Source organism: Dromiciops gliroides, chromosome 1, assembly GCF_019393635.1.
Source record: "Dromiciops gliroides isolate mDroGli1 chromosome 1, mDroGli1.pri, whole genome shotgun sequence".
In the NCBI taxonomy this organism is placed as follows: Eukaryota; Metazoa; Chordata; class Mammalia; order Microbiotheria; family Microbiotheriidae; genus Dromiciops; species Dromiciops gliroides.
Window position 1 is genome coordinate 544,548,220 of NC_057861.1, and position 12,573 is coordinate 544,560,792.

Consider the following 12,573-nt stretch of genomic DNA (forward strand, 5'->3'; position numbering starts at 1 on the left):
GGTCGAGGAGAAAATACTGCAAGCAGCTAGAAAGAAGCAATTCAAGTATTGTGGAGCCACAGATTTAGCAGCTCTATATAAAAGGATCAGGAGGGATCATATTCTGGAGAACAAAGGAACCGGGATTACAACCAAGCATCACCTACTCAGCAAAACTGAGTAAAATCCTTCAGGGGAAAAATGGACATTCAGTGAAAGAGAGGACTTTCAGGCATTCCAGATGAAAAGACCTGAGCTGAATAGAAAATTTGACTTTCAAATACAAGACTCAAGAGAGCCATAAAAAGGAAACAAGAAAAAGAAATCATGAGGGATATTAAAAGGTTAAACTGTTTAAATTCCTATGATACTTGTAACTCATAAGAACTTTCTCATTAGGGCAGCTGGATGGAGTATATTTAGACAGAGGGCATAGGTGCGAGTTAAATATTAAGGGATATCTGGGGCAGCTAAGTGGCACAATGGATAAAGCACTGGCCCTGGATTCGGGAGTTCAAATCCAGTCTCAGACACTTGACATTTACTAGCTGTGTGACCCTGGGCAAGTCACTTAACCCTCATTGCCCTGCCCCCCCCCAAAATATTAAGGGATACCATGGAGTAAAAAGGGATAATATCTTCAAAAAATAAAAATTAAGGGATAAGAGAGGAATGCACTTGGAGAAAAGGAAAGAGAGAGATGAAAAGGGGTAAATTATCTCACATAAAAGAAGCAAGAAAAAACTTATACAGTGGAAGGAAAGATGGGGGAGGTGCTGGGGAGTGAGTGAACATGACTCCCATCGGAAATGGCTCAAAGAAGCAATAAAATACACACTCAATTGGGTATAGAAATCTATCTTATCCTGCAGGATAAGGATATCTTATCCCGTAGGAGGGGAAAGGAAAGGGGGGGGGTGGATGTTGGGAGGGCATATTGGGGGAGGGAGCAGTCAGAAGCAAAACATTTTTGAGGAAGGACAGTGTGAAAGAAGATAAAGAACAGAGTGGTGCAGGGAGGGAATAGGATGGAGAGAAATACAGTTTGCAAGAGGAACTGTGAAAAAAATTTTAAAGCAAGTTTGTCTGATAAAGGCCTCATTTCTCAAACATATAGAAAACTGAGTGAAATTAAAATAAGAGCTATTCCACAACTGATAAATGATCAAAAGATATGAATAGTTTTTAGATAAAATAATCAAAGCTATCTATGGCCATATGAAAAAAATACTCTAATTCACTATTGATCAGAAAGATGAAAGTCAAAACAATTCTGGGGTACTACCTTATACCTATTGGATTGGATAATATGATAGCAGAGGAAAACAGCAAATGTTATAGGGGATATGGGGGAAATGATACATTAATGTACTGTTGGTGGAGGGGTAAACTGATTCAATCATTCTGTAGAGCAATTTGGATCTATGGCCAAAGGGCTATAAAACCATACATACTTTTTGACCTAGTAATACCACTATTAGGTGTGTATCCAAAAAGAGATAAAAAAACTGAAAAGTTAAAGGACTTAAAAGTACAAAAAATATTTAAAGCAGCTCTTTTCTGGTGACAAAGAATTCAAAATTGAGGGGATGCCTATGAATCAGTGAATGGCTAAACAAACTGTGGTATGTGATTACGATGGAACACTATTGTGCTATAAGAAATGATGAGCAAGATGCTCTCAGAAAAACCTGGTAAGACTTATATGAGCTGATGTAAAGTGAAATGTACTGTGTACAAAGTAACATCAATATTGTAAGATGATCAGCTGTGAATGACTTGACTATTATCAGGAGCAATACAATGATCCAAGAGAACTCTGAAGAACTTATGATGAAAAAAATGCCACCCATCCCCAGAGAAAGAACTGATGGTGTCTGAAGAAAGGTTGAAGAATACATTTTTTTACTTTATTTTTCTAGATGGCTAATGCAGAAATGTTTCACATGATTATACTTGTATAACATATTGAATTGCTTGCCTTCTCAAAGGGGTGAGAGGGGGAGGAAGAGAGAGAATTTGGAATACAGAGTTTTAAAAATGGATCTTGAAAATTGTTTTTATGTGTAATTGGGAAAGAACAAAATGAAAATAAATTAAAATGAAAAAATTATTCTAATAAACAATTATAACTATCCCCATATAAAAAGGTGTGCCTGAGTTAGTAATATGTTTCAACTCACTGTAGGCCTGTGAACAGAGGGCATATGACCATTGGGGATTCTATAGAAGGGATTTTTGGTCATGTATAGGTAGATTAGATGACCTCTAAAGACCCCTGCAAATCTCAGATTCTGTTTCCAATACCCCACAGAATTACTATCTATTAAAAGTTTTAATCCAAATACAATTAGGCTTACCTTCAATTTATTTTCCTTTTCCCACACAACAAGACGGATCACACTGAGTATGATTAAGGAGAAAATAAATAAAATTGTTATGGGTAAAAAAAAGCTGAGAACAGTATAGAAATGATCAGTAGAGGCAGCTGGGAATGGAAACCTCTTTATAAAAACGGAGATGGTATCAAACAGTTCTGTTGCATTATTTTTTGTATGGTATCGCATTATGGCTCTGTCAATAGCATGTTGTATGGTTAGGAATCCTTCAGCAAAATACCCTGAATAGAGAAAGAGAATAAATATTAACAAAACCTTGATCCATGTGATTTCTTACCTCTTAAAACTTTTCACATACTTTTTCTCATACAATGCTTCTAACAACCTTGTGAGGTGTTTCCATTTTACAGATAATGAAACAGGCTCAGAGAGATTAAATGAAGTGTCTAAGGTCCTCTAAGAAGATAACTGAAAGTCACATCTTCTCATGCCAAATTCAGCATCCTCTTTGCTATACTAAAGATGTGCAGAACAATAGGTTGTAGAGCACCTCACATAATGATACTTTTCATTCATAGAGTAGAAAATAACTCAGATATAAAAGTCATCATCAAAGTCACAATTCTTATTCAGGAGTCACAATATCTTATTCTAGAGAGAATTAGTGACATACTGAATTAGCTAGTAGGAAGAGGGTCTGGGGTTGGAGAGGGGGCAGTGTGAGTAAGAAATGAATACCCAAAGAAATTCTTGATAAGTTTGGTACATAAAAATCAAGCTAGGAATTGAAAAAGTCCTTCACAACAAAGCTAAAGCTTAGCACTGGAAAGGACCTTAGAGAACATCTTCAATCCCCTAATTTTATAAAAGCAAGATGAAGTGATTTTCTCAAGGAATCAAAGGCTGTAATAGAGGTAGAACATGAATCCAGGTTCTCTGATATCAAAGTCAGTTCTCTTTTCTTTCTACCTTATTAAACATTCAAAATCCTTCACAAGCTGGTTCCAGCCTAACGTTCTGGCCTAACTATATATTATGTGACCTTCACATGCCCTGTGGCTCAGGCAAATTGGCCTTTTTGCTATTCCTCACAACAATCCATCTTTCTTGGACTAAATTTTCCACTCCCTATGAATGAATGAATAAATGAATAAATAAATAAGCATTTATTAAGTGCTTATTATATGAAAACACTGTTAAGCACTGGGAATACAGAGTATCACTGAGTCTCTATTCTCTAGGTGTTCTAATAGGGAGAGACATATAGGATATTTCATTTACAACAGATTGAAAATTCCAGTGCTCCTTAAGGGTGTAGTGGCAAGGAAGTTGGTAATGCATTTTCTTTAGTGTCACTTCATTTCTTTTTTTTTTTTTGGAACATTTTTTTCAGTTAAGAGGAATTAATTTAATATCCCACTTCTCTACCCTCAAAATGAAAAAAACAAAAATAAAACAAAACCCTTGTAACAAATATGTATAGTGCACCTATATGTGTATGTGTATTTTTAATATTGGTTTTACCCAAAACTGTGTGTCATATACTATAACCTGAGTTTATAGAATCTGTCAGGAGCTGGGTAGCATACTTCATCATCAGTCCTCTAGAATCATGGCTGGTATTGCATTGATCAAAGTTAAGTTTTTGGAAGTTGTTTACTTTTACAATGTTGTAACTCTCTAAATTATTCTCCTGGTTCTGGTCGCTTCAATCTGTATCAGTTCATACAAATTTTCCCAGGTTTTCCTGAAACCATCACTTTTCTTATTTCATATTGTAAAGAATTGTTATTTGAGGTTTTTATGCCCGGCGAGCACTGGCCTGGGGCTCTGCAAACCGCAAAGTGCTCCACCCACTGGTTGTAGCCGTTGCCAGGGCTCTGGCACCTCACATCATCACCACTCTCCGATGCCTACATGGGCCTGGCAAAATTATAATGACTGGAAGCCTAGTGAGGGCAGTCATGTGACTGTCAGAGCGGCCATGCCATTGGCTGGGGCTGTGTGGGAGTGTTTCTAGGTTTGGGGGAGGAGAATTGGGCATTCGAGGTAGAAGCTAGAAAGTGACAGGAGTTCTGCTGCGTATTTTCAGCTGATTCCTGGGCAGTGGTATTTTTTCAGGTATTATAATTTCCCTTTGTTTGGGACAAACTGCCTCAGTTTATCCAAATAACTCAAGGAGACCACCAAGTCAAGCAGAGACAGATTTATTACATCCTCATGAGGACGGGCAAAACCCAATTACACATTGAAGTCTTGTAAAGATATGCCCAATCCTCTAGGTTTTTATAGTAATCTTGAAAAGGACTGTCCCCACATACATCTAGGGCGGATGAGCTCACAATCTAACATCCAATCCTTTCCCACCCAAGATGCGTACCCAGCTTGTGATCCGTATATGGAGACATGTCCAAGAACAAAGGGGAGAAGGGGAAGAGGTACAAGTCTGAGGAATGTCAAAGAAAGAGGGAGGCAGAAATCACTCCCTTATCTGATTGCAATTTATCATGACAGGGACAGGGGTTTGACATGTGAGAGGAGTAGGCCAACTACTTGGAGACACGATTTTTATTACAGGCCATAAACTAAGGTGTAGCTGGCATGTGGGAACTAAGCAGAAGTAAAGTAAATAGTGCTAATTGGTAGAACTGTGACAAGTAATAAAACTTACTGGGGGACTGGATATCTCCCAGACCTCATTCCCAAAGTTTACAGAACTGTCCCAAGTCCATTATCTCAACAATAAAACTTAAAGGAGGCAGAGAGAATTTGACAAGCAATTAATTAACTTTTAGTCAAAGCAAGAGTCTAGCTATTCTGGCCGGGGGGGGGGGGCGAGGTATCTTTCATACTCCATCCTCAGAGTTTAATCTGACTCAAATCCATAATTGTCCCACACACCTTTCCCCATTTTATTTCCTTTCCCTCGATCCTACTGATGCTGTTTGTGTTTTTTTTTTAAGTTCGTTATTGTTAAAATAAATCTTGTTCTGTTTTGAGGGAGGCTGCCAGTCTCCTTCCTTGCCCCAATATTGCGGCGAGCCGCTTAGCTAGCACTCCCCAATTAAAAATTGGTCCCCACAATATAGCATTATAATATTCCATTAAGTTAATATACTATCATTTGTTCAGCCACTTTCTAGTTTTTGACATTACAAAAGGAGATGTTATAAATATTTTTATACATATGGATATCTTTCTTCTTTGATGCTAAATGCTATAGCATGATAATAAATAGAATTATGAAATGAAAGGTAAATTTAATGATAAAGTATACATATGGCTATACAATAAAGTTAACATAGGTGTGCCATATATTGTCCCTTCCCTACTCACTGCACCTAGCCTTTATCATTGGTGGTTGGCTGCACAACTTTTTTATGAAGCTATCAAGAGATATTTGAACAGTGGTTCTCTTTTCCTCATATATCTGATGATAGCAAGCAATATTATTCTCAAATAGTTTTTGAACTTTAAAAAATCTTAAAGTATTTGGATCTATCTTTTCAAAAGAAGAAAAAGTTCACTCAAAAGATGAAAAGATTCTGCCAACTAACTGGTTCATTGGAAACCTTTTTAGCTTGACCTTGGTTTCCAAAACATCCCTTTCTTCTTTTGCAATCTTTGTAGCTAGTAACTCAATCAGATCCTCATTTGACAACACTCAATCATCTCTTCCACATAATTCTCTTCTATTTCCGGCTCCAATCCTACTGCTAATTTTAGTCTCATTACTTCTTCAAACTTTTCATCTCTGTCAAATCCATGAAAATAGGGAACTGCAGGCATAATTTTCCCCAAACTGTTCATACATGTTTCTGTTACATCTTCCCATGCCTTATCAATATTCTGGAATGCATGGTAATTATTATAGGATTTCCAGAAACCTTTCAATGCCAAGTTCTTATATGTACCCAAATCTACAATTGCCTGGACAAATGTAGTGTGTAAATAATAGGCCTTGAAATCTGCAATCATTCACTGATATATAGGTTGTAGTAATGATGTAGTATTAGGGGAAAGGTAGACTACTTTTACATTTTCATTAACATCATTCAGATGGGGAGGGTGACCTGGGGCATTATCCAAAGTAAAAACATCTTTTTATTTTTTTGGTGGGGCAATGAGGGTTAAGTGACATGCCCAGGGTCACACAGCTAGTAAGTGTCAAGTGTCTGAGATTAGATTTGAACTCAGGTCCTTCTGAATCCAGGGCTGGTGCTTTATGCACTATGTCACCTAGCTGCCCCTAAAATAACAGAATCTTGAAAGGAATTCCATTATCTTTGTAAAAGTTCTCAACGTTGGTAATGAAGCAGTACATAAATCGTTGTTTAAAGATGATAAGGGTTATCTATGCCTAGGGTTAGCAAAATAATATGTTGCCTTGCTGACTCCCTTTCAGTGTTCTAGGATTTTCTAAGTGTTGTACAAGGTATTAATTTACAAGTTACAGATGCATTCCCTCCAAGCAGAAGAGTAACTCTATTTTTGAAGCTTTATACCCTAGCATAGTTTTTTCCTTCACCATGATGTAGGTTCAAGATGGCATTATTTGATAAAAAGGCCAGTTTCATTTACATTAAACATTTTCTATGACAAGTAAGGACCTTCCTCTATTATTTTTTTGCTGGGAATTTGTTTTGCTGTTTCAATATCTGTACTAGCAGCCTCTCCTGACACTTCTTTCTTTTAATTTTTGGAATATCATGCTCTAAGCTTTCCTCTCCTTTTTAATGGTAGCTCCCAAATGTTGTGTAATCTTGATTGTGGCTTCTTGGTACTTGAACTCTTTTGGGATGTTTGCTGTACTTTTTCTTTGATGTGAAAGTACTACATTTCAGCTAGAATGTTTCTGAGAGTGTTGCTTTGAGTTCTGTTTACATTTCTGTTTAGGTGACACCCCAAAATCTTTATTCAATCCTGGTCTCTCTTCTGAGTTGCAGTGCTGTGTTATACCCTGTCTATTGGACATTTCAATGTGGATGATATATAAGCACCTCTCACTCAACATGTCTAAAACAGAACTCATAACTCACAGAACTCATACTCTTCCACAAACCCTCCCTTTTTCTAACTTTGTAACTTTGACATTATCTTCAACTCCCTACTGATCTCATATATCTAATCAGCCACCAGATGTTACTTCTCTCCCTACAATATCTCTTGTATCCATTCCCCTTCTCTCCACTACACAATCACTACCCAAGTTCATACCTTCAGCACTTCTTGCCTGAATTATTGCAATAGCTTCCTTATTAATCGCCCTGCCTCAATTCTTTCCCCTCTACAATAGATCCTCTACACAGCTGCCAAAGGGATATCTCTAGAGCAGAGGTTTAGCCATGACATCCCTTGTCTCCTCATTGCCTTTATGATCAAATATAAACTCCTCTATTTAATATTTAATGCTTTTCATAATCTGGCTCCAACCTACATTTCCAGGTTTATTGTATATTACTCTCCTCACACTGTACATTCTATTCTAATTGGCCTTCTTGATACTTCAAACGAATGACATTTTATCTGCTGTCTTTATGTTTTTAAAAGACAATGTCCCATTGCTTCCACTCCTCTAAAATTCCTAACTCCCTTCAAAGCTCAGTTCAGATACTCCCTCTTACATGAGGCGATTTCTGATTCCTCCAAGTTCTTGGTGTCCCCTTCCACATGAAAAATACCATATATTTACTACACACACACACACACACACACACACACACACACACACACACACACACAGCAAGGCAGACAATGAACTGGCCTCAAATCCAGAAAGACCAAGGTTCAAGTCCTGCCTCTAATGACCAAGGTTCAAGTCCTGCCTCTAGTTTTTCCAAAACTAGTAAGCAATGTGAAATGGAAATTCATGGTTTTATATTGTTCCTTTTTTTGTGTTGTGCTGTGTACATGTAAATGTTCTTTTTTTTTCATCTTTTTTGTATTTAAATTAAAAATGAAAAAATCTCCAGGCTTATTTATTTAAACAAATAATTGATGTCCCCAAATGGATTAAAGAACAGATATCAACACATACCTATGGAAGGCTAATGAATATATTAATCAATCACCACAGTCAGGCCTAAGCTATCTAAAATCACTTCATTTAATCAATACTTAGATCTCCTTGCCAAATGGATAAATAAGACAGCCAAAAGAAATAGTATTTTACAGGTAAATGTAACTGCAAAATTTCATAGATGAGGATGGTGGTAGATTATAAGCAGTATTGCCTCAAATTGTAGCAAGAAACAGTGGAGGAAAGAATGTTCACAAAACATCTAGTAAGAATCCAACTAACTCAGATCACCTAGAGATGAAGCTAACTGGATAAAAGAACAAAAAAATGGAAAAGACTTGTCAAGGTTATTATTATTATTATTTTTTTTTTTTTTTAGTGAGGCAATTGGGGTTAAGTGACTTGCCCAGGGTCACACAGCTAGTAAGTGTTAAGTGTCTGAGGCCGGATTTGAACTCAGGTACTCCTGACTCCAGGGCCGGTGCTCTATCCACTGCGCCACCTAACTGCCCTGTCAAGGTTATTATAACAAACTATTTTCTCCAGAAGAAAGAGAGATACAACATTTGGACTTTAGACAAGGAAGTAGAAATGTAAAACAAACAAACAAGCAGGAAAGCAAAGAATAGCTAAATCAGATCAACTATACACAAAGTAATTCCATTCTCAAGATTTTGAGGTCATTCAGAACTCAAGTCTCAAGACATCAAAAAGAGGAAGCTACCAAATGTTTGGAAAAAACAAGGACACTACTGCTACCAATAACCACTAATTCATATCTACTTTCTCATATCTCCAAAATCTTTATGAGAGTGATCTGCATATAGTTTGATAGCACCTTGATTAAGACATGAGAAGAGAAAAAGTAGGCTTCTACCAATGATATTCTATAGCATATCATTTTAAAAATCACACAACTGACTGAAAAATGAAAAGAATACAAGATTCAACTGTGTTATTTTCTGAGGAATATTTTAAAAATACATTTAGGGGCAGCTAGGTGGCACAGTGGATAGAGCACTGGCCCTAGATTCAGGAACACCTGAGTTCAAACTGGACCTCAGACACTTGACACTTACTAGCTGTGTGACCCTGGGCAAGTCACGTAACCCCAACTGCCTCACCAAAAACCCTCAAAAAACCGAAACACACACATACACACACACACACAAACAACCCATTTAAATTATTAGCACAAAATGTGGCTTTGAAGACTTTCCTATACCAAGTGTTTCTCATTCAAGTGTTAAGATAATAAAATATTTGATAGAAGTAATAACAAAAACAAATTTGTACTATGATAATTTCATTTTAAAATATATAACAACATAAAATAGGGAGAGAAATGCCTGCCAAAGGTGATTGACATTATCACATAAGATGTCCAATGCAACATCTGAATGGAAGAGGGATTCATTATACTGATGAGGTCCACTAGATGTTCCCATTTGAGGACAACATTGTATTAATTGTATCACACCTTCGAAATGAGATCTATAATCACTTGAAAGAGCTATCCATTAAGTAAAAACCAAGGAGATGATGAGTGCCTTTGTCCATATGAGACATAAAGCTATTATGCAGAGTAGTAGCTAGAATGCTGCATCTGGTATCAGGAAGACCAAAGTACACATTCAGTTTCAGAAAATAACTAGTTGTGTGACCTTGGGCAAGACACTTAACCTTTGCCTGACTCAGTTTTGTCATCTATAAAATGGAGATAGTTATAACACCAACCAACTCCCCTTTCCAGTAGGTGTAAGTTTCAAATGAGATAATATTTGTAAAACACTTAGCACAGTGCCTGGCACATAGTAGGTGCTTAATAAATGTTCATTTTCCCTCTACTCCTTCCCTTTTGAAATATACAATTGAACCAATAATTTATAAAGTCAGTTCATTAATATATATATATTTTAGGCAGACCCACAATGAACTGGGTCCAGAATTGAAAAAAAGGAAAGGCAACCATATTGCATTTGAGATTCATTAAGTGCTTTTAATCACTACAAGCTCTTACTTGAAACTTATGGGGAGTCAAAGCCAGAGGGACCTGCATTTTCCCTCCCATGATATGAGCAACTTCATTTCAGAAACTGGTCTCTATTTCATTTAAAGTAACAAGATATGTTTCCCTTTGTCTTAGCTTCCTTAAACTCTCCTTACATTTATCTACTCTCCTGGGTTATTTTAAGTCTTTGCTTTAGGTTATAAAAAGATACAATTTTCTAAGAAGGCTAAAATGCCCAGTAAGTCTACCTTAAAGGCTAACTCAAAAACTAGCTATTTTTCCTTAGAGGTATAGTTGTGTGTGTGTGTGTGTGTGTGTTCATAAGTTTGGGTGGAGAACAATTTCTTAAAGTAATCTCACCCATGAACATATATATATTTTAAAAGTTATACTAGGGGGCAGCTAGGTGGCACAGTGGATAAAGCACCAGCCCTGGATTCAGGAGTACCTGAGTTCAAATCCGGCCTCAGACACTTGACACTAGCTGTGTGACCCTGGCCAAGTCACTTAACCCCCACTGCCCCGCAAAAAAAAAAAAAAAAAGTTATACTAGCCTGCATATGAGCAAGATAACACCTCTAAGTCTCTATGACATCACATAAGTAGAGCATCAAATGAATTCATCTAAAATCAATTTGGCTCAAAAGAGTATCCAGTTAGGGATTATTATTTTTATAGGGATTTGTTTTAACTTTAAAAAAATTTATCTGCTATTATGGTTTTGTAGGGGGTGGAATCAGTTTGATTTTACTACTTTCTCAGGTGGCTGGGAGCAGCACTAGAGGCACTGGTTGGTGGGGATTACCCAGAGATAAGTATTCACAAACTGGTAATGATAGATCAAAAGTGCAAGAAATTATAGGATAGTAGTTAGTGAAACATTAAAGTGAAAACTTTAATGATCCAGGATAGATATGGAAACAACTGAAATTAGAGTAGGGTAGGTAGACTGTAGATGAACCAAACAAGTTATTTAATTAACTTTCAAAAAACATTAGCCCTGGAAGAACTTTGTAAATCAATCACAGGTGGAAACTATGACTCAGGGAGGTTAAGTAATTTGCCCCAGGTCACACAGCAAGTTAGTGGCAAAGCTGACATTGGATACCACATTTCATTCTGGGTACATAAATAAAACTTTGCATCTGAGGTCATGGAGGCAGAAATTTCCTACTTTGCTAATTATATCCAGGGTTTCTTTGGGAATATGAACTTATTTTCTGAGTCTGGTGTTTGAGTCATCATCAGTGGAATCTAGTCCCTAGAGTGTGCAAGACAAAGGCTTTGAGTGTGCAGCTAAAATTTAAAAAAAATCAGTTAATGAGTATATGGGAGTTCATATTAAAGGGTAACAGGAAAAAATAGTGAGGAAGTATGAGAGAATGTCAGGAGGTTGGGAACCTCAGCAGTTTGTACAATAGTATGTATTAAGGCTAAGAAAATCAGTCTGAGTTAAGATTGGTTTTTGCAGTTTCATCAAGTTCATATAGATTCAGCATGTATGTGAAAGAAAGTTTTACTGTGTTCTAATTTCTCCCTGGCAATACCAGCATTTTGGAACATTGAGGAGATTATTAATTAGATTTTGTTTGGTAGCATTTAAATGAATTTGCAAGTTTTCTGAATTTCCTATAGTCTCTGCAAGGGAAAAACAAGGGCCCAGAGGGGCAGAAAGGTTTCTAGAACTAAGACAGTAAGTGAAATTATCTTGAATACGAGTGGCTCCCTAACATCAATTTTCCTGACACTAAACCCATTGCTCTTTCCATTACCCTATGATGTCTCCAAAAAATGAAGCAAATCCAAGCCCAAACTGTTAAGTGCTATGTTAATATTATGTTGCTACTCAAATTATTTTGGCAATGAAATGTCTCAAACTTTAAAAATCTTAATCAGAAAAAAATTACCAAAACAAAAGAAAGGAAAACCCATAACTAAATATTTTCCTGCAGTAGTCTAGCCCAAATAATTTTTCTTTAACCAACTCTACTATCTCTGGTTCTGATCTACCTCTAATTGTTCAGTAGAAAGAGATATTTCCATTTAGGTTTCTTCTATAAACTCAGAAGCCTAGATTTTTACAGGGACTTGTTTGTCTTTCAAAAAGGACCATGACATCAGGAAGGTGATGTCATGACTTGCAAGTGAAAAAGGGCTAGACTCTTTTGAACTATAACCAATATAAATTAAAAACACAAAATTAAATCCTTCAACCCACAATTTCA

The 12,573-nt window shown here is 36.6% G+C and overlaps 1 protein-coding gene across 1 annotated transcript in view; it reads right to left on the reverse strand.

Annotated features, from left to right (window-relative positions):
* Positions 1-12,573, reverse strand: part of LOC122751459 (phospholipid-transporting ATPase ABCA3-like) — a 211,829-nt gene that overhangs the window by 198,554 nt on the left and 702 nt on the right. Inside the window, 1 exon segment of the mRNA XM_043998522.1 lies at positions 2,340-2,599. Within this exon segment, the coding sequence (XP_043854457.1) occupies positions 2,340-2,599 (260 nt within the window).